Below are 22,688 nucleotides of genomic sequence, written 5' to 3' on the forward strand. Positions count from 1 at the left end.
CTCCTCTGAACCTGGGCGCGACTCACCTGCCATACCCCTGGAACCATGCTTGCTCACCTACACCCTTGCACCTGCTCAACCCCTGCCACAGCCCTTCCACACCCCCATGGGCCCTCTCACCTGAGATGCTAAGTCCACGGCGGAACACCTCATACATGGTCCTGGCATCGTCATAGTAGTGGGTGAGCAGTTGAGGGCCATCCCCTATCACGGATCGCCGGGCCCCACCACTGTCCTATGAGCCAAGCACAGGCCAGAGAAGCTGGCTGATGCAGGCAGGCAGGGGTATCAGGAGAGGGCACCAGCATGCACCAGGCTGTACATGGCTTGGATACACACCTGGGCAACATAGTTGGAGCTGGGACACACTCTGTGTGCACTCACACACATGGCCTACACGCACCTGGGCTGTACACACACAAACTCCACACACATTCATATACACGTGGACACACTGGACCTGTATGCATCCACACTCAAACACAGGTGGCTCATGCCCCGGGGCCCAGTACACTGGTCTCCCACACACATACACACATACAGCACCCACACACCAGGCAGCATACACTAAATGCCCAGAATCTTCAGTTACTGTTCATACGCACCCGTGGTTCACTCATACAGCAGAGTGGGGAGTGTTGGCTAGTCAGGCTGCCCCCTGCATCAGGACCAACCTGCAAAGGTGTTGCTGCTATGCACGTAGGTTAAGAATCATTTGGGAGCTGTCTTTAGCTAAGAAGGCTCCCATCCATCATTCACATAACAGTGTGATGAGTTTGAGGACCAGCTGGGAAAAGAGGCCTAGAAGGCGGTGGAGGGAATAGCGTAGCAGATGCCCGGGCCCTCAGTGGTATGGATCCAGAGTGGGACTGTAGCAAACACCATCTGTGCTGGGGGGCGGGGGAAAGGAGCTGGGTTTCTCCTGCCTCTTTCCCTTCCACATGCCACCCCTCCTCGGGCTCCCCAAACCCAGAACTCTGCAGTATCACGGCTCCACCTCTTCTCTGAGCACTATTTGGGCTGCACTGGGCTGGCCCATGGTCCGCTACCCCTCTTGGAACATCAGGTCTGAGGAAAAATGTGACAGCCACAGAGCCAACAGCCAAACTCAAAACCACAGGCAGCACTCAGCTGTTCTGCAGTGGAAAGTTCTGTTTGGCCAGTGCTTCCTGAGCACCAGGCCCATGCAGGACCTCTGTGGGAATCTGGGGACAGATACAGTCAGACCTGGTTAGCATTCAGGGGGACAGAAATGAGACAGCAAGAGACTGTGTGCCAGCGACAGAAGGGGCTCAGTGGGCAGGTATGTCAGAGAGTGGCCGCTGAGCTGGGTTTTGAAGGATACAAAGAGGGGGCTTCCCTGATGGCGCAGTGGTTACGAATCCGCCCGCCAATGCAGGGGACACGGGTCAGAGCCCTGGTCTGGGAAGATCCCACATGCCGCAGAGCAACTAAGCCCGTGCGCCACAACTACAGAGCCTGTGCTCTAGAGCCTGCAAGCCAAAACTACTGAGCCCATGCGCCACAACTACTGAAGCCCGTGCTCCGCAACAAGAGGAGCCACCGCAATGAGAAGCCCTCGCACTGCAACAAAGAGTAGCCCCCGCTCGCCACAACTAGAGAAAACCCGCGCGCAGCAACAAAGACCCAACACAGCCAAAATAAATTAATTAATTAAATAAGGAAAGAAATAGAAAAAAATTTTTTTAAAAAATAAAAGGGTTTACTGGGAAGAATGAGGAACAAGGAACGGCGGTTTCACCAGAGGCAACGAGGAGTGCAAACACATGGGGCAGGAGGCACCTGGGAGACTGTAGGCGATTCATGCCACTCCAAGTGGTAAATGGAGGAGGCCAGAGAGGCTGCAGATCAAGGTGAGGAGTCTGAGCTTTAGGTTGAGGGCAACGGGGAGCAGGGAAGGATTTTAAGCCAGGGTGAGTGACATGATATGAATTGTTTCCTACCGTGTAGCACACAGAGTAAATGCTACCAGGCCCTCTATGATCTGGGTCCCTCTTACCTCTCTCATCTCATTTCCTACCACTCTCTCCTCTCCTCCTTCACTATAGTCACTCCAGATTCCTACACTCCTGGGGGATGAAGCAAGGGAGGGCTCCATCCTCCCCAGGAAGGGAGACCTTAGCTGTGTCCATGCCCTGTCCTCCCAGCCAGACCCGTGATGCAACTCACTCTGTGGCGTTCAACCTGACCCCATCCAGACCACTGTCACCTCCAGCCCAGAAGCCCCAGTTGCCTCCTCATGCCTGCCCCTGCCAAAGCCACAGCAAAAACTGGCCCTGTCTCTCCTACTACTGACAGCCTCAAATAAATCCAGGCTGTCCATCTCCAAGGGTCCCTGCCCAGTTAATGGGGCTTTGTCCTTGTTGGCCTCTCCAGATGAGTTGTAACTGTAAGCTTACCAAAAATAATTCATCTTAGTGCTTTCTCTGCATCACCTCACCAAATCCTTACCATAACTTTAGGAAGCAGATACTCTTTTTATTGCCCACTTGACACATGAGGAAACTGAGGCTCAGAGAGTTAAGAAACAGCCAAGGACCATCAGGCTAGTAAGAGGCACGGCAAACCCACGGCTGCTGGTAACCACAGGCTACTGACGCATCCACAGCCCCTCTCCACCTCCCAGCCACACCACATGAATCGCCATTTCCCAAAGGCACCAGGTGTGTTATCACACACTCTCACCTCTGCACACATCATTCCCTCTGCTGGAAAAATGCCCTAAAGATCCCAGCCCTATCTTGACCTGAGCCCTCTCCCACCAGGCCAAACTCTGTCATGCTTTTGATCGGTACCTGCACGACATACCATCGAGAGCAAAAGCAAGGTGCTGCACAGTGTATGCAGTATGTTATCATTTTAAAAGGTGGGCAGACATCTATACATCTATACATCTATACAACTGCTAACACAATTCTCAGGGGAAGAGAGCTTAGAGGCAAGGGGAAGAAGGTGGAAGCTTTTCAGTCTATGTCCTTTGGTTGCTTTTGAACTGTGTGACTATATTATCTATTCAAAATAAATGGAATTTAAGTTCTTTAAAAAGGCAAAATAAACTCTATAAACTTAAGAAAGAAATCTTACTGGTCCTTCTAGACAGAGCCTGGAACACCCTTGTCCAGGCTGGGCCACCATCCCTTCTTCCCTCAGTGGCTCTACCTGTGAGTCCATGTGCTCTGGGAGGGCAGGGCCCTGGGTGGGGCACAGGGAGAATCTGGGAGGGAATTTACCTGGCAGCCCCTTGAGCACATGCTTAGACCGCCTACTGAGGCAACGTAAGCCAAGGCCCCCTACCCAAGAAGCAGGCAAACCAGAGGCCCAGGGCAAAGCCAAGGTCAGTCTCTGCCCAGGCTTTAGTTACTGGGAGAGGCAGAAGGAGCCTCTAGTAGGAGAGCCTGCCCAGGGCCACTTCTGGGCTTACTGGCTGGCTGCCGGGAGAAACGGAGATTCTCTGGGCCATTTGAGGTCAAATAAGCCATAAGTTTGGCTTCTTCCTTCAAGATGCCTGTCCCCCGCCTACTACTTCCCACAGCCCAATTGCTCACACCCTGCTCACCTCCACCTCCTCTGACTGCATCAGGAGATTGCACGGTGGTTGCAAGGCCTTTGGCCGGTGAGTGAACCAGTAGGCGAGGATGGCAGCCAGTGCACCCATACTCACGAGGGTGGTGGCTGAGAGGCTGCGGAAAAACTGGCCCAAGTCGCCTAGCTCGGGCAGCCGCAGCATCCTCAGGATCTCCTGAGTCTGCATCTTCTCCAGAAGCGAGAGGATGAACTCTGCAGGAAACAAGAGGCAGGTGAAGGAGGAGCCCTGACAGGAGGCAAGGGAGCAGTCCTGGGCCTCTCCTCCCACCTGTCTTGTGTCACAGGCGACACACTGATCTTGGCCAGGCCTCGAGCGAGTTGGGGTACACAGGCTCCTGGTGCAACACAGTGTATCCTGAAAGCTGGGCACCTGGAAGGGCCTATCCCGGTGACAGGCCAGAGAGCCCTTAGCAGTCATACCTGACCGTCAGACATCCGGCCCAGTTTTCCTGAGAAACATACACTCAGGCCCTGGGCCCTGCCTGACACGTACTTCCACATCTTTCAGGAATAGAGAGCGTGCTCTGACAGCTCTGGAGTTAACACCTCCTGAGCCCTAGGGCCCGGGTGTACTGCCTTTCCTGTGTGGTCATAGAATTTTGCTTATCCTTGCTCCTGCGACGTGGACTGGACAGAGGGGCAGCAGGTGTGCCTAGCACAGTGCCCAGAACGATGGGGGGTGAAGGGATGCAAACTCCTTCCAATCCACCTCAAAGTTGCCAGCACCAGGCTCTCACCCTAAGGGACCCAGAGAAAGCAAGGTGGCAGAGCCCACAGAACAGCCCTGACAGACACTTCCTGCCCCCGAGATCTGAGGACAATGACCTACCTGACAAGGGTCCAGTGGATGACACACAGCAGAGTCCCCTTAGGCCCACATCCTGGCCCACCATGGGGTCTCCTTGAAGAAAAGTTGGAGCCAAAGGCCTGCCAGCGCCAGAGGTAATGCTGGGGCCATCTTTCTGAGGAATAGCAGAGATCCCAAGAGCAGCCCGGGTGAGGTCCGGGCACTGTTCTCTGACCCCAGACTGCACTGCAGCTCTGCACAGACCAAGACCCAAGAAGAAGAGCTAGCCCCACCATTAACTAGGCCTGTGTTGTCCTCCCTGGGATCCCATCTGCTAATGTCCAGAGGAAAAAGGAGGTGCCAGAGGGGAGCAGGAGGTAAGCTGGTGGGAAGGGAAAGGAATGAAGGCTCGGAGAGAAAGGGCTCAGCAAAGTGCTGTGTGCACTCCTAGGGGTAACGAGAATCCCTCGTGACGTTGCATATGGTGGTCTGGGTGCCACGCTCATCCACTGCAGTCCAAGTGGACACAGTGGGCCTACAGGGGCACATGGAGGATGCCCTGAGGTGGGCAGTGGGAGCTTTTCTGTGAGAAGCACTGGTGACTGAATTTGGTTCAAAGAGGGAAGTCCCCAAGTGCTACCATGTCCTCCTGTTAGCTGCTAAGTGAAGTAGTGTTGGCAGAACAGACACATGATCAGCAGGGCTCAGGGGTCTGTCTGCACTTTGCCTAGGACTGAGGAAGGTAGCCAGGGAGGGCCAGCTGGATACTTTATCCCCACTGGGGCCTTCTTGGTGCTACTGTCCACCTGAAGGGCCTAAAGCCAGAAGTGCTGTATGACACCTATAGGTCTGCCAGCTCAATGAGGATTGTGTGGGCTCCAGGCTGACAGTCACTGGCCTTCCATCCCCAACCTTTGGGAGCATGGCTGTTGTTTTCCTTCTTGGGAAAGAATGAGAAACCTAACAACAGCTACTCTGCAGCCACGGGATATGAGCCAAACAGCAATTTTGAGAAGAGAGAAGAGAGGTCTGCTGAACTCCCAATAAGTGGCATTTGTGCTGAACTGTAACATCACCACACCAAAAATAAGGTCAAGGCTGTGCAAAGCCATTGTAGAGAAAGCAGGCAAAGCTCCGGAGTTCAAGTCCCTTCTCCTGCACTTATGAGCTACGCTAGGTCGAGCACACCCCACTTCTTTAGACCTCTTCTTCCCCATCCTTAAAATGGGGACATTATCACTCAGGCATGTAAAGCTCCTCATACTGGATCTAGCATAGGTGGAGGCATGCTGGAACTAAAGAGATGGCTAGAGGTATGCCTGTCAGACCAAGGAGGCTGCTCAGTCCAGGTAGGAATAACCACTGGACAGAGGTGGCCGAATCCAGGTAGTACGGACCCACAGGAGTTTATGCTCTACAGATGGCACAACAGGCTGTCTGAGTCTGGGGAACACTCATCAACCACCTACAGGCTCTGGGTGAGAGAAGTGAGCCCCCAGCCAGCCAAAGCATTCTCACTGAGTCCCTGAGGCGGAGATCCAGTTTTACCAGCAGCCTCCTTGAACGGGATCAGTTTTGAGGCCATCCCACAGGAACAAACCACTCCTGGCATACTGGTCAAATTAAGGTTCTGCATCAGCAGAGGGCAGGCTATGGACCGCAGTGAATTCACCAAGGAAAACTGCTCCGGGGAAGACGCTTGGCAGGAGGCCAGCTGGCTTTCCTAGGAGATTTACTTCCTTGAGCTGCAAATGGCAGACTAAGTCACAGCCAGGCCCATCAGATAAACGACTCACTACATAGTGGAAAATCTAGATATGCCCACCAGCTCCTGGGGTGAGCTCTGAGAGCTGAGTGAGGTTTCCTCTAATGGACTGAACTGACTCCATGGGCTAGGAAGCCAAGGCCCAAGAAGTCCTGGCTCAGCTCTAAGGCTCAAGTACGTGGTCCCAAAAGTTTTAGAGAAAACCCCGGAAGGATGCCTTACTACCTCCAGTCCCCAGCCCTTGGCAATTGCTCACAGGTCCTAAGCTACAGCCGCAAGTGGGCACTGGCTGCAATGCTGTGGTTGTCACAGAGCACAGACAAGAATGGCCAAGGCATCCACCCACACACCCATCCACCTACCCATTCACCTAGCAGACTCTCCTATGGCCTCTGCTCTGAGCTAGCTCAGTGCTGGGCACTGGGACAAGCCAGATGTGGGCCTGCCCACAATCTTACGGGGCAAATACATGAGGCAGTGGGCAGTGCCGTGAGTGCCGTTTGGGCTGTGCATGGGGAACCAGAGAAGATGCCCAACTCAGGTACGGAGAGTCAGGGCAGGCTTCTGGCCGGAAGTGGTATTGATGCTGAGACTGAAGGATAAAGAGGAAAGGGTGTCCCAAGCAGAGGGAAGCAAATATGCAAAGGTTGGAGCTGAGGGAGACCATGGAGCACTTAGCAAACTATATATTCTCTCAGGAAATAAAGTCTTGAGCCCATGAAATCTTGTACGAGGGTCAGTGCCACAAGTCTGAGGCTGGTTTCCCAGATGTGCAGAGCTTTCGGCCATCACCAAAGTATCACAGTTTCCAGGAGAGGGAAGAAGAGAACTTGCCTAAACTTCCTGAACTGCTAGTGTGTGGGAGCCCATGCCTACACACTGCACTGCTCGATCCTCATGACAGCTCCACGTACTCATTATAAGGTGAGGACATAGAGACTCCACTGAAGAAGTTACCTGCCATTCACAGGGACACAGTGAGCAAGCAGGGGAGCCAGGACTTGAGCCCCAGACGACTATGGCCTCTCAAACCACTGCCTTGTGTTGCATCGCAACACTAACCCTTGCCTACACTGTACCATCCATACCCAAACCCATGCTCTCCTCTGCAGTAGTGCTGAACCCACAGAAAACCATCTTCAGGCCTGCTCAGAAGAGCCCAGGCAGGTTGCAGGGGGTAGGGGCCACCAGAGCCCGTAAGCAGGGCTCAGCCAGTCAGGCCAGTCACTTGCTCTTCACCACGCACACACCACAGGTGGGCTCCCTCCTGGCCTCACCTTATGAACTTGCCATCCTCCTATGGCTGGGTTCTCTTCCAGGAAGCCCACTCGCCTAGGACACTGGAGGGTGGTGGGAAAAGGGCTTGGCTACCCACTCCTCCTCAGGCTTCTATTTAGGTGTCCACCCCTAAGGAGGCGTCTGAAGTGACTGCAGCTCCTCTAGTCCTAAGGCTGAGCCTGTGCCCCTTCCTGGCTGGGCAGCAACCAGAGGGTGTCATTCGCACAGGCTTGCCAACCTCAGACAGTCACGGGTGCTTGCACATACCGTGAGATGCCCTTCAGACCGCCGGGAGCCACTGGAGTGGAGAGCTGCAAATTCAGGTCCTCTGAGGACATGGACCTCAGAGCCAGCCTGTGCCACCAGGCCTTTGGCTTGGGGCAGAGCAGAGCCTGGGCCTGGGAGTCTGGTCTTATCTCATTATTTCACAGGGCCTTGGCCTCTTCTGACCTCCTCTCCTTCTCTGTCCCTGGGGTCCCAGCCATGGCTGCCTCCTTCCATGCCCCCAGGAGGCTCTCTTGGCTGCAGCAGCATGGGGCACAGGGGGCATGGGGGAGGGGGACAGCACCCAAGGGAATCAGTGGTGCTGGTGTTGCCAAGAAAGCGGCTATGAGTGTCTGTAAATATTCACCTGGCAGGGGTACCCAGCCCTCAGCATCAACTAGCCTCTTCTCCTCTAGCACATCCTATGCCTTCGCCTTGGGCACAGACCAGTTCAGAATACCCAGTGGTGGCACAGGCTGGTTCAGGGCACATGGAAGGTGGGTAGTGAGAGGCATAGCTGTCAAAACCCAGGAAGGGAGAGAATGGGAGGAAGGGGGGCCCTGGTCAGAAGTATTTTGACTCCAAGGGGGCAGAAGCAGAGCCACAGGGCACATTTCCCGTGGAGATGGCCCTGAGACCCATGGCTCCACTCCAAGAGCCCTCTGCTGGTCCAGCTTCCTGACTCTAGACCTTCACGATCTAGCAAGATGGTTCTATCAGGACTACTTCCTAAACACCTCCCAAACCTGACCACTCCTCTCCAGCCTCCTGGCCTGGCCTGGTCCAGCCACCACCAAGTGCTGTCCAGACTCCCACACCAATCTCCTCACAGGTCTCCTTGCTCTAACCAGTGTTTACACTGATACCAAAGTTATGTTCCTGATACACAGACATAACCATATCATGCCGCTGCTCAAAAACCTTACCTGGCTCCCTCCTACCTTAGGACAAAAATTCAAACTCATAATGCTGGCACTGAGACCCTCCATGATCCTCAGATTCTTCCCTCCCCTTAGAATCACAACAGCTTCGCTCTGTATCAGCCTGGAGGCAGGTGGGGGTCCTTGCAATGGGGTTCCGGGTCTGTGCAAACTTCTGAGGGCTTCAGAAACGGGGAAGCACAAGGCAAGCCAGCAGATCATTAAAGAACCTCCCAATGAAGAGCTCTGAAATGAAATCATAACCTCCCAGAGGCCAGGGTCCCCAGCAAACAAGTCAGGGAAAGGGCCCAAAGGGAAGTTCTTGTGCTGGACTGACCCGGGTCCAAATCCTGACTCATACTCTTGACAGCTGTATGACCTTGGACAAGTCACTTTACCCCTCTAGCCTCATATCAAAAATCTCATGGACAGAGAATAAGGTACCAGGCACGCAGTAAGGGAGACATTCAGTAGATAGAAGTTAGCTAAGCAGTTACTCTGTCTCTGCCAGCCAAAAGGGCTCAAAGACAACTTGCAAAATTACATGCATTCACATCCTACCTTTCCAGCAGGCTCTTGGCACTGGGGAGGCAGCTGAGCTGGTCCCACTAGCACCAGCCTCCCTTTATGAAGGATGCGTGGGGTTTAGGGAGAGAGCTTACCACATCTTGATCAAAGCTCAAAAGTGGCGAAGGCCCTGCCCCAGGTCTGCCCTCCTGGGGTCAGCCGATGGCAACGAATGCCTGCTCTGAGAAGCCGGCTGGTGGTAGAGGCTCTAGCAGTGGTGGCAGAGGCTCCCTGGCAGCTGTGGCAGCAGGTCTGGCAGGGACCCGGGCACAGAACAGCTCTATGGGGAGCCGCTGGCCCCTCCAGGCCCCCCGCTGCCCCTCCCCTGCATCTGCACACGGGGCAGTGCTGGCTCAGATCAGCTCAGAGGCAAGCAACCCAGCCTTAACCCCAACTCTGCCAGGTTGCAAGAGCCTCAGTTCACACCCCTCTGCTTCTCCCCACCCCTACCCTGTCTTCAGTCCTGGAGAGGAATTCGTCAGAAGGGTTGCCTAAGGACAAAGTCTTCTTACACAACTATCTGTGGCACTGATTAAGGGCCAGGCCCTCAGCTGTGGGCTGGGGACCTGCAGGCCGCACAGCGGTAGGGGTGGTGGGAATGGTGGAAGTGGGCGTGGAGAGGCCAGATCCCTGGTGCCGAGGGCGGCCTGCACCGTTGCCCAGGAATCTCCTCCAGCACCTTCCAGGGGCTGTCTCCACCCCCAACCCCACAAGGTCACAACCAGTCTACTCGGGGAGAGGAAGGAGATTAGGCACAGTCCCAGATAAAACATCTGCTCAGAGATGCCCTGGGCAGTGGGGACACTGCAGACCAAGCACCAAGGTCAGCAGGTAGAAGATAATGGCTTAGCTCCCCCACAGACCCCAGGGCAGCACACCAGCCCCTCCTTAAAGCCTGCCCTGAGAGACGCTTTCCTGGCTTGCCAGGGGGATGGCCATCCTGGAGCCAGAATCCACACCCAGGCCTGTTGGAACCAAAGCTGAGCCCCAAACTCCCTCAACGCCTCTGGCAGACAGACTGGGACAGTGAGGTCCCAGGGCACCCAGGGCCTCACTCCTGCAAGATTTCTCCACTGGGTGAGGAGTTGGGGTGGTGATTGCGTATGGCCTTTTTTGACTCCTACTTCCAAGGCCAGGGTGTGGCTGGGCTCACAGCAGGCACATGGTAGCCGCTGTGGAGAATAAAAGGCAGGTCCAGCCCACAGGACCCAGCTCACCACTCCCAGGCCCTACTCACAACCGGTGCTTCCGAGTCTTCCAGGACAGGGCCGCTGTCTGCCCAACACCATCCGCCTCCTCTGCAGCAAGACCGCCCCAGGTCGCCGCACAGCACTCTGAGCTCCCTCTCAAGAGCTGTGTTCATAACCTGCCTGGAAACTCTAGAGCCCGCAGGCCTTGCAACACTTTTCCCTGGGGCTGATAGGGCTTCCACTGCTCACCCCACCATCTGGGGCAGGTGGGCCGCGCAGAGAGCTTCCTGCCTCAGCAGCACTAACCTGGAACTTGGCAAAAGCTTGCCTGGGCCCCCAGGCCCCAGCCTCCGGCAACACACCTGGAGGAAGCTTTACAATGCACAAATGCCTGAGGACCAACCTTCAGCCCCCAAAGCCCCTTTTCCTTCCTTCTTGGCAGGACCTTTACTTTTCTCTGTACCTTTTCAGAGATGTTGTTAACTAAGACGAAAGCCTCCTTTAATGCTTCTCAGGGCAGCTTCTGGGGCAGAAAATCCAGTAGACACAACCGAGGTCCTGGCTGACGGAAAACCACACAGGGTGCCAGAGGCAGAGAGTCACGGCCCAGCAGTGCTGCCCCGGGAAGTGTGTGGCCCAGGTACTAGGTTAAGAAAAGCACAAGTCTCACCATCACACCTGTGTGACCCTGATCTGTAGAGACACAAACACAGCGGCCCACACTCAGCGGGCCCCCACCCCATCCACACAGGGATTCACGCTTGTCTGTGCTGTGAGAGGGGCTTTCTCTCCACCTTCCTCCTGGGTTTTAATTAGAGTCACAGAACCACAGATGACTGGGGCAGACATGGGGTCAAGGGCATCCCCGAGCTGGGAATTGCCAGGTGAGACCCACCGCATGTTCCCCCAAGAGAGACGGGCCCAGGATTCAGGGTTGCGGGGTTACAGGGTGGCTCGCCTGCCGAACCTCCCTGAGGAGCCTGATTATTGCTCTGAAGGTTTACTTAAGCCTCTTGAATGTAGAAAGGCCTAACTAAAGTTGTCTGTGCCTGGCCACTGCACAGGGCCCCTGTCTCAAGAGCCCGACCCCACTGTGAACATGCCTCCCCTCCAGCAATTCACTGGGGGTGGGAAGCAGCCCCCAGCACCCTCCGCCCCCATCCTCAGGCCAGCACCTCTTAAGAATCTCACTCACCCTAAGCCCTGGTCAGGGAACGTGGGCCCACAGTCCTGACAACACCACCAGGAAGCCAGGCTCAAACAATACTTTCAGACACTTAAAAATACAAATAGCCTTGAGAGCAGAGGAGCAAAGAGAAACAGTGTCTTTCACGAGCTCTGAGATAAAAGTTGTCCTTACCACGAATCAGGCCTGACAAAATTCTCAGAACGAGGAGGGACAGCAGAGGTTATGACAGTGGCAACGCTCCCTTTAGAAATATTTCCAGGGGACGAAGACTAGGACAGACGGTGTGGATGAGCCTTGGCCTCATCGTCCTTCCTTCCACACCAAGCCCTGGGATGGCAGGCAGAACCCTAGGGACAGTGGCAAGGGCCAATGAGCGCTACACAAGCAGAGGACACCCCCTGGCCAGGCCCCACTGTGCAGGAAGCCAAATCCTGTGGCTGCAACATGATCCTTTCCCCTCCCAGCCCGTCTAGGTTAGGGCAACCAGTGTCCTGGCCTCAGGAGCAGTGATCCATTTCCATCACTGGCCCAAACTGAGGACACAAGGCAAACCCTACAGACTCAAGCTCAGAAAGAGAACATGGGCTGCTCCAGGCAGGGCCATGCTGTCAGAGCTCAACTGCAGGTGGCCAGGGTACAGGGGAAACAGGATGTAACCACCTCCATCGAGGGGGAAGCACCTTGCAGGAGGGAGGAGGGTTCTGTTGAGATGTGGTTTGGGTCGTTGAGGTGGGGAGAGCAACAGAGGGATTTGCTTTTGCCCACTTGTTCCCTCAGGAGCAACTGGGGACAACCTGCTGGGGCAGGGGGAGGGGAGATTCACAAGACAGAACCTAAGACATATCCTCAGTCAGGGACGGGGAGCAAGGAGATCAGGAACAGGGCGGGAAGGAGAGTTCTGAGAAGGGGACAGAGTCCTAGAAAGAGCCTACTGGATGCTGGGGCTCCTGGGAAGGAGGCAGCGAGGCTGGGAAGATAGCATTTAGCTGCAGAGGGAAAAAGATGGTGATTTGTACTATATATAGCCTCATGCTTTTGAAGTCCCAGCCACAAGCTAACAGGACCCATCCGCTCACCTGACCTAGCACTTTGGGGTTTTAGGATGCCAAAGTGTCCCAGGCAAGCTGTCCTTCCAGATCCCAGTCAAAGGGACCCTTGCTGCAGCCAGGAGCCAATAAGGCACCTATACCCACCATTCCAGGGGTCACTGTTATTTTGCAGGAATGACAATGAGCAAAGAAAAGGGAGTTTTGCTTTTGGTTAAAGGCAAATTTTCTGGGACTCTGATAAACACCTTAATTTTCTGGCTTCCTCATACTTTGACAAAGTTCCTCTTCCGAATGGCGCAAGGAGAAACAAATCTGAACCTCACTCCGCTCAGCAGAAGCCTGTGCTGTTCAGTGGGACCCTGCCACCTCCTCAATCATCCCTCTGGAGGCCAGGACCACACAGCAGCTGCTGCCGTTCACCACCCTCCAGCCACCAAGACCTGCTGTTGGCCGGTGAGAGCCGGTGGCATCCACAGAGTTAAAACCAGGCTCAAGCAGCCCAGCCCTCAGCTGGTCCGGAGGACTGAGAACGCAGGCCTCCTTTTCAAGGCCAAGATGAATGGGGAATATGCAAATCACCGCCTCCCAAGGAGCAGCGGCAGGGGAGGGCCCACTGCTGGCAGGCCCACACCTCTCCACCAGGGTCTGTCACATGAAAGTGTTTGTATTCCTGCCGCTGCCTCTGGCACCCGGCCAGGCTGGGGCTGTTCTCACCGGAAAACAAAAATCTCTTTCAGACCAAAGCAAAACGAGGCCCTGTCTGGCCCAGGAAGGTTGCTGGACATTGTTCACACCGACCCACTGAGAGCACCCACCACTTGGATTCTCACTGAATCCACCACCTTTCCAGAGGGAGCTGGAGGGAGGCCTCTGCGGCCGCTGCGGAAAGAAAGCACTGCGTCAGGTCAGGGTGGGCGGGACCAAGAAATGGGATCGGCCCATTCTGAGGCTCCGTTGTTTTGTCCTTTTCAGAAATAGTAATGACTGGGCCTCAGGTAGCAACCTTTTTTAATGAGGGAACTTCCGGCAATTCTCATGGTGTTGGTGGTAAATGTGGACAAAGAAAGGGGAAGAAAAATGTGACAGCAAACAAAAGCCCTTGCAGGGCACTGACAGGGCTTTGAAGAATGGAGGTCACATGTACTCTCTGCCTGCTGCCCAGAGTGTTGCTGCCACAGGTGGCCCTCGAGCTGTGGGTGGGGTTTGTGACCCAGAGCCCAATGTGCACAATCACGCTCCAGAGCTTGGACTCCATCCACCACAGAGGCTCCACGACAAGGTCAGACTTCAATCTTGTTCAGATTTTCAGAGGCCAGAAATGCTGCTCTTCTGACACCCTAGGGTCACCAGGAGCTGTCCATTAACCATGGCACAAATATAGAAATGTCTGTATCTATATCTATCTACTTATTTTTTAAACAAATGTATCAATAACAAAACAAAACCCAACCAAACTGCCAGCATATTTTATTGCAAGATAGATGGAAGAACATGATCTCAGAATAAAGGAGAGTCATTTGACTTGAACAACTCAACAGTGTTGCCTTCATTTTCCACATTTTTTTGGAATGTATTGTTGCAAATTTCCCCATTACACATAGCACTGTGGATGATACTGAGTGAAGAAACCAGGCACAAAATAGTGCACACTCTAGGCACTATTCTCCCACAGAGACAGGACAAACACAGGTGAAGCTAATCTATGTGTACAGCACAAAGCTTATAACCTATGAAGCATGGCTGCTACTCAGACTCCCATTAACAGGAGACAATGACACAGCAAGATCTCAATCACACGTATGATCATTTAGCCTGAGAGGAAATCTAGGACAAAACCACCCGGGAGCTGATTCTGAACCAATAGGAGGGTTTGGAGATGCTCCACAGATCTCCTGCAATCCAAAGGAAACAGGCCCTGTCAGCCTCTCAGCCCAGAGAAAATGCCCATCTTTGATGACCGTGCACTGCTGCCTCCCTCCTCAGGTCCTCCTACTGTCAGCTGGGGCCACACAGTATGCCCATGAAGCCCAGAGGCCAGGCATGTCTCTGGGAGGGTTCATGGGGCTGCCCCAGGGAGGAAAAGCAGGAGGTAGAGGAGAAAGAGAAAAGAAACGTCAGTCCAGATGGAAAAGGGGTCTTCACAGGTCACAGCTTTCCCTGCTGCCTGATCTGTGGCAAGGAGATCAGGGACACATGTACCCAAATCTCCCAACAGCCCACTGGCCAGGGGAAGGCCACCCTCCCTTTCTCTCCACCACCCCAGGCAGAGCCAGGCTGAGGCGGAGGCAGCCTGCAGGCTGGGTGGGGGCTGAGTATGGGTGAGTCGAAGGCGTCCCCCAGAGAAGCACATCCAATCCATCTGCGTGAAGGTACATTCTCCACCATTAAGCAGGGTCCTGAGGTCCAGGTGGCTTCATGCAGCTAGGGGACACAGAAGAAGGGCCAGAAACACTGCTCCTTCCAAAGTCAAGAGGGGGACTTACCTGGTGGCGCAGTGGTTAAGAATCCATCTGCCAGTGCAGGGGTCACGGGTTCGATCCCTGGTTCGGGAAGATCCCACATGCCGCGAAACAACTAAGCCCATGTGCCACAACTAGTGAGCCTGCGCTCTAGAGCCCGTGAGCCACAACTACTGAAGCCCGCATGCCTAGAGCCCCTGCTCTGCAAAAAGAGAAGCCACCACAATGAGAAGGCTGCGCACTGCAACGAAGAGTAGCCCGCCACTCTCCACAACTAGAGAAAGCCTGCGCAGCAAGGAAGACCCTACGCAGCCAAAGATAAATAAATTAAATAAAGCAAACAAAGTCAAGGGGTCACTGCAGGCCTAGATGGGTCCTCCCTGAGGCCCCCTTCTCCATGCTCATACCTGCTTTCCTCTTATTGGTCTCTAGGGCCTCACCATCAGCCTCTGGCCAACCTCCCTGTCCCATCTCACTGGCGGGCCCACATCCCATCTTGTTGCCCTCTTTGTCCCAGCTCTGGCTACCTTCCCATCCCCATTTCTGTCCTTGCTGTGTGGCCTCCAGTTGGCCTTGCTGTCTACTCTCTGGCTGACCTTACTGTCCCTCCCAGTAGCCCTCCTGTCTATGTGGCAGGACCTACAGTCAGTGCCCAGAATGGTTTATAGCCAAGGCTGGGGCAAGGGTGAGTGGTCAGGAGGAACCCCACTGGGGACTCTTCAGCCACCAGAACAATCTAGAGAAACAAACAAACAGGGAAAACACGCTAGTGGTAAAAACAGGGCTCTGCAGCAGGACAAGTCCTGCTCAGTCCCTGATTATCTACCTCCCGTGCTGGTAGGTCAAGCTGTGGTACCCTGGGAGTAGGGCAGTGTTGCCAGTGTTGATTAGTGGGCTCTGTCTCAGAGCTGCCCACTCAACCTGGGCCTGCCTGTCCTCTCTCTCCATTCCTCCAATAGCCATCAATCACTAGGTCTGCTCCTGGCCCTAACAGGTGCCAACCCAGATTTGCTTACTCCAGGGTCTGGGAACAGATGCTGACTGTTACCTCACTGGCACCATCCAGGCCTGGCTTCCTATTCTAAAGCTCCAGGAAGACAGTTACCTCAGAATGCAGGCCTGAATGAGCAGAAGACAAATCAGAAGCTCACCACCCCCAACTCTCCATGGACACCCCCAGGCACCCCCACTCCCCGGAGTAGCTGTCGGGAGAGCAAAGTTCTCCAGGAAGAGCTCGTAAGCAGGCACAGATGGGACTTCTTGGGATTTGAAATCTTTCAGGCTCTGAGATTACAGATTGGGCTTCTGAACAGATAGCTCAGCTTGGCTCAGAATCTGTCCAAGCCCATTTCCCATCCTCCTACTTCTGCCTGTCACAGATCCCAAGCTTCACACAAATCAGGAGCCACACAAAGTAACTGGGTCTGAGAATGACCACACCAACTATGGGCTCCTGGAGCAGCTGAGCAATTATGTGGGACCACCCCTGGGCCTCACCTGAAGGCCAACCCCAAGGGCCCAAAGTAGCACCTCACTAACAGTGCTACCCTCCTGGGGCCCAATGGGTGGTGAGTGGGGACTCTGGCCAGGCCAACGCAGGAGTGGGGCCATCACACCAGATCATCCAGTGAGCTGAGGACCTTGACTAGGGCCTCCTTTCAGCTCTGCTTGGCCGGAGTTCCCAGCCTACCGGGAGACTGGAAACTTGGAGCTCTAAGGAAACAACAGAATCTCATCCTCAGAGAAGACTATCTTCTGTGAAACCAGTCACACCACAGCTGTGAGTGTGGTCATTCACTCACTCGTTAATTCAGCAAACACTTCTGGAGCACCACCTTCTGTTCCGGGTTCTCCACTGAAGGCTGATCTGGTTCTGCCTGCAAGGAGTTCACACCTGCTTTCCCCTACAGCTTCTACCATATTGGTGATATCCCCCAGCTTGGCATAGAGCCTGGCACCCAGTAGGAGAACACTCAAGGTCTGTTGTCAGCCAATGGACTTGTAGTGAGAAAACACCTCATTATTAAGATAAATTGTTCTCAGGGAATTCTTCATATCATTCATTTATGCAATCAACACTGATGCACACTGTGTACCGGCCCTGGCTTGGGCGCGGGGAGGAGACACCCTGGCTCTGCCCTCAAGGAGATCGTAGGGCTAGTAGAGGAGGCAAAAGACTGTAGTTCAGTGGCACGCGTGCCACCAGGAGATGCATGCGGCTTGAGTAGTGTAGGGACAGTGTCACCTTGGCCATTCACATGCCCAGTTTGGGCCATATGTCCTTGATGCATCTACCACACAGAATGAAGCCTGTGCTGCCTGGCCTGGCCTTCTAGTGCCCGCAGAGGCCAGCCCTGGAGACCCCGCTGGCTGAGCAGAGTCCCTAACTCTCATTGATTCATCTTCCCAATCTTTTCTCACACGGATCCCTCTGCCTGGAACGCCTTTTCTTTCCCTACCCCCTTTCTGCACGTCAGAATCCTGCACCTCCTTTGAGGAAGGCTTAGCTCAAGGTGTTATAACTTTAGCTAACATTCAGTGAGCCCTTTCCTATGAGCCAGCCCCTGCTCTTTGCTCTTTACACCTGTCTTCTCTTTAAACCCTCCCCGTCCAAGGACTGCTCCTTTGTCTGTGCCCACTGACTTAGCCTGCTGGAGGGGCTCAGGCCCTGCCTGATCCTCCGGGTCCCTTCTTGGCCTGGAGTCTGAGCATGTGGTCTGACTCACAGCTCTCAGGAGTTGCTTCACCACTGAACCTCCTTGTGTCTTCGTGCCACATCTATTAAATGGGGATAACAGCACCACAGTGTTGTGGGTAAGATTAAAGGAAAGCTTGGGGAACTGTAGAACATGGTGCTGGACACGTGATGGGTGCTCAGGGCAACAGCAGTCAAGTCAGCATGTTTGCAACAACACTTCCCCCATGAAAACACTGCTCCCCCCCAAAAGTACTTCATTCAACGAATATCTGAGTGCCTACTACGTGCCAGGCACTGGCTAGTTACACACTGCAGCTTCTGTTACACCAATGCCTGTAACTTCGGCCTCTTTTTGCAAACTCCTCATGCTCACTTATCCTGCATGCTGTGTGTGGGGGACAGTCCTGGGTCCCATCTGGGACTGTAGCTGAGCCAGGTTCGGCCTTCTGAAGGTCAACCCAAGAGCCCCTGTAATCACAAGGGACAGAAAACCTGCCAGAGAGCAGAATGGCTGGGTTCTGCCACCCCCTGGTGTCAGTGTGCTCTCACTGGGAGCACCCCTGTATCCTACCACAGGCCGGGGAGGGAGAGAAGGCACTGAGGTACGAATTCTCCCACACAGTGGTGCACCATGTGCAAATCCAGGCCTTATCTTGTGAGGCATGCCCTCAGATGTGCTGCCTGGTGCCCCACCATCTGTCAGGGCCCTGGCTGCCTTCTTGGGCCCCCTGGGATGGCCCCAGACCTCACACCAGTCCTCCACCCTAATGGGAGCAGGGGTGTGGGGAGAATCTGATGGGGCTGGGCTGAGCTAGGCTGTGCAAGTCTGCACTTGCCCTGGATACCTACAGCCAGGTTGCTGCCACACCAATCTCTGCCACCAGGGCCAGCCCCCATTCCCCTAAGGGTCACAGCTAGGGCCTCCTACCTTCCCCTTCCTGGAACCCAGCCTCAACTGGGCCATCCTTGGGCCACAGTTATTCTCATCCATAACATCACAACAGCCTCCCACTACTCCCCCAGCCTCCACCCTCCTCCTTCTGGCTCAGCCTGGCCACTGCAGCTAAATTGAGGGCTCCTCTGCCCCCCTGAATAAAACTCTTTTCTCTAGAATCCCCTCCCATCCAGACTCCATCCCGACTCCATCCCCTCCTACAAGCTAGACTCCTCAGGCACAAGACCCTAAAGACCCGCCTCCACCACAGTTCTTCCTGCACACTTTTGCTGGCCTGATTTTCTCTACCTGGGGTTTGGCCTACCTGACTCTGACAAAACACCCCTCCCTATATGCTGCAAAAGCCCACTCGGACCGATGGTTGGGTATATGGGGCACAGACTGGACACTGTAGAAGGACACAGGGCTGCATCAGCCTAGAAATTCATCCACCAGGAGGGGAGCCTCTTTCTACTTTGTACAAGGGTGCCATATAGGCAGGCAGAAGTGCCAATCCATTGCTCCCATAGTCCTCTGAGTGCTCACAGCACTGAGACCATGTTTTCCTGGGCCAGGCACAGCATCTGACGCACTACACTGGGTCTATTTTGTTTCCTTGTTTATTACTCAATACACAGGTGGGATCTGGGCTGGCCTCAGCGGGGAACAGGACAAATACAGCCCTAGCTCTCCTAAGGCTCAGAGTACATGGCTGCTTCCCCCATATAATCAGTTCCTTCTCCAGGTGGCTCCCCTCTACCCTTCCCTTGTCTCCCTAGGGCTGGATTGGGTGGCAAACGGCACATAACTCTACAAACAGTAATATCACTTCAGGGGGCCTCTCCTATTTCTAACTGAGCCAGAGAGATCTGGCAGCTGCCATGGGACCCTGGCGATTACAAGGCAGAATGTGTTCTCAGTGTTAGCCTAGGTGTCCTCTCTGCTCTCAAAAAAAGGCTGGGGTCCAGGCAAAGTCCCAAGCAAGGTGGACGTGATCTGCGAATGCCACAATGTGTCTGAAGTGGGTACCACACACCAGCCTCAGTGTCTCACTCTTACACCAAGTATGGCATCTTTGAGGAATTTCCTGTACCCACTGAGAAACTTGGTCTGTAGGGAAGAAGATGTCACCTGTACCAAGAGTCACCCTGCTTGACTATTCTGAGGCCCCTGAACAGTCTTTCATTGAGGCAGTTTCCTCATTCTAGGAGGCACCTGACCACTTTGGGAAACACTCCACGCCGAAGCAGGACAGAAAACCAGTTTGAGTTAGCATCTGCTGAATCCCACTTTCAGACAAGCATCCCGCACTGTAAGGACTTTTTTTCTCAGAGGCTGATGACTCCTGCCACATGTGGCTCTGTAGCCCCCAGGCACTTCCCTGTAGCCACAGAAGACCAAGGCTCCAGAGAGCTACCCTTGGACCCATGGCTGGGTGGGGGCCTCCTAAGGGTAGGGCAAAGGGGTCCTGGCACAGGGAAAAGGCTCTGAGACCATCATCCAAGCAATAAATGGTGGCTGTTACTATCATCATCATCATCATTACCATTATTTTGATGACTCCTGCCCTTTATTCTTAACCCTAGCTCTAGCTCCAACCCTGCCTGTTGGATGAGCACATCAGGCCCAGAGTGCCCCTGCACGGCTTGGCCTCAGACACGGCAGACAGAAGGAGCTTAGGGAGCTGAGGGGATTAGGGAGGCCACACTCTCCCCAGCTCAGGGGAGGTGTCCCTGTGGCCTGACTCAGGGCAATGGTGGCAGGGGCTGCCCACCACTACCTGGCCTACCAACCCTCTAGGTTCAAGCCTGATACCAGGAAGCACTTAGCAATGATGAATCAATTAAAACTCAGATCAAATCCTAATCTGTCAGATATTATCCATGTGACATTGGGCAAGTCAATTAACCTCTGAACCTCAGTAAAAAAAGAGCACCACCAACCTCCTAGGATTTGCTGTGAATATTAAATAACACAGGCAAGGTTTCAGTTAAGGATTTCAAAAGGGTCGCCTTCCTCCCCTTCTTCGGCTCAGAAAGAACCTTACTACCTCCTCTGATGATGCTGTTTGAGCATGAAATAATAATAAAACTAACATTCATAAAGCACTTGCTCTGGGTCAGGTCCAGCTTAAAACCAGTTTAAGGTTCGAGCACTTCACATACATTATGAGACTGAATTTGCACATGGGGGTATGGGTGGGGGTGGGTGGAGACCCTTTAGTGGTATCATAACCTAGAGGAACCCAACACTCACAAAGGGGAGTGGCTGGTGTAGGCAGCAGAACTGGTGGATGACTGCGCCCTGGGTGAGAGCCCAGGTCCTGTGTGGGGAGGGGGCAAGAGCATTGGGCAGGGATTCAGAAGGGGTTCTCAAGGTTTCTTGAGAGGATGCAGGGGTGAGAGGCTGACTCCTGTGAGGGGGAGAGGTGGGCACTGGCAGGGTGGGGACACAAGCCATGGGCATAGCTGAGGAGCCAGGTGAACCCTGCTTTACAGAAATCGTGTACTCCGGCTGAAGGGTGGGCAGGAGGGGTTGTGAGGAAGCCTTCTCACCAGGATCAGGAAGCCCCAGGTCAGTCCCGGTCACGTCCTTGACCTGCTGTGGGACCTCAGGGTCCAACATCCTCAGGGTCTGCATCCTGGAGATGGACAAGGATGAACTGTCTGTCCCTGGACTTGGCCTTGGGGGACGAGTGGGCTCAGGGCCTAGTCTGCTCGGCGGATGGTTCTCACTATAAGGGGCGGGGGGAGTCGAGAACCGGAGGGAAGTTGTTGTGAGGTCTCGGAGAGCAAGGCCCCTCATTTTCACTGACACAAGCACTTCCCAAAGGCGGCCTGGAGCCCGCCAGAATTTGGAAGGGGGTAGACCTGGGGGGCCCAGGGTAGTCCTGAAAGGATGGCTCGGCAGCCGGGGCTGGGGGATCACCCCCAGCCTGGGACCAAGACCCCACCGCGTGCCAGGGATGAGGGTCACAGAAGAGGGCGGGGAGAGGGGGAAGACTTACCCGAGAACAGCCAGAGGGAGCCCCCCGACACGAGGAAGAAGGTCAGCATGTCGCTCAGCGGGACCCAGATGGGCCCGGCACGACCTCCCCGGCCCACAGCCCCGCAGCCCCAGCAGAAGCCGCGCAGCCGCTGCCGCCGGGTATTTTTAGCCCCCGCCCCCCCCCCCTCGCCCGGCTCCGCAGCGCCCCGCCTCCGCGCGCGGCTGCGGTGTCTTGGCGGGAGGGGGAGGGCGCCACGGGCCCGCTCTGCACCGGAGCCCCCTTCCAGCCCCCTTCCAGCCCTGCCGCGGTCCAGGTCCGGGCGCTCCGCACGCTCACAGCCGCGTGGGAACCGCCGAGGCCCCGGGCGGGGGAGGGGCCAGGCTGCAGAGCCGACCGGCCCTCTCCGCCCCGCCTAACGTCACGACCCGGAGTTCTGGGGAAACCGGCAGGAGAGGGCAGCACGGGCGACGAGCGTAGGAGCGCGACGCCGCGCGCACCCCACCAACGCGCGACCCTTACCCCTACCCAGCGCGATGCTGGCTTTTATGGCTGGGCGGGCTCGGGTGGCAGAGAGGTCGCGGTCACCTGTTCTAGGAGGCACACTTGCCGGTGGGCCGGTTCCCGCTGACGCTAACGCTCCCTAGGACCCCAGTTTTCAGACACCAGGAGCCTCTGGATGTCAGGTCTGCAAGCCAAAGAGGAGAGAGGGCGGTGAGGGTCTATTTAGGAACTGGAAAAGGGGCAGCTACGCCGGATAGTGCCCATATTCTCTGGGGACCTCAGATCTCTCTTTCTGGGAAGATTGGATCTGAGGCCACCCAAGGTCACAGGAGGCTCCATGTGGTAACAGGCTGCCACACAGGGTCACATGAAGTCACAGGAAGCCACATGGAATCACAGGTGTTCCACCAGAACACAGGCAATCCTGGTCTTCACCCACAATCTTATGTGGCACATGAGGTCTCAAGAGGCCCCTAGTAGCTAAAATGAATG

At 54.9% G+C, this 22,688-nt stretch overlaps 1 protein-coding gene across 10 annotated transcripts in view; it reads right to left on the minus strand.

Annotated features, from left to right (window-relative positions):
* Window positions 1-21,836, minus strand: part of ACSL6 (acyl-CoA synthetase long chain family member 6) — a 67,131-nt gene extending 45,295 nt beyond the window's left edge. The window contains exons 1-4 of one of the 10 annotated variants that reach the window (XM_082651151.1): window positions 21,714-21,836; window positions 21,262-21,347; window positions 3,578-3,798; window positions 121-235 (exon numbers count right to left, since the gene is read on the minus strand). In XM_082651151.1, the coding sequence (XP_082507277.1) occupies window positions 121-235; window positions 3,578-3,798; window positions 21,262-21,346 (421 nt within the window). In that variant the 5' untranslated portion in view covers window position 21,347; window positions 21,714-21,836. Of the gene's footprint in view, window positions 1-120; window positions 236-3,577; window positions 3,799-4,435; window positions 4,569-9,181; window positions 9,735-10,840; window positions 11,021-11,572; window positions 11,705-11,737; window positions 11,902-21,261; window positions 21,348-21,713 lie in introns of those variants that run through there. The other 9 variants (XM_082651152.1, XM_082651155.1, XR_014296510.1 and 6 more) reach the window with 9 other exon arrangements.
* Between the last annotated feature and the right edge of the window lie 852 nt (window positions 21,837-22,688).

Source organism: Grampus griseus, assembly GCF_964374135.1.
Source record: "Grampus griseus genome assembly, chromosome: 3".
NCBI lineage: Eukaryota > Metazoa > Chordata > Mammalia > Artiodactyla > Delphinidae > Grampus > Grampus griseus.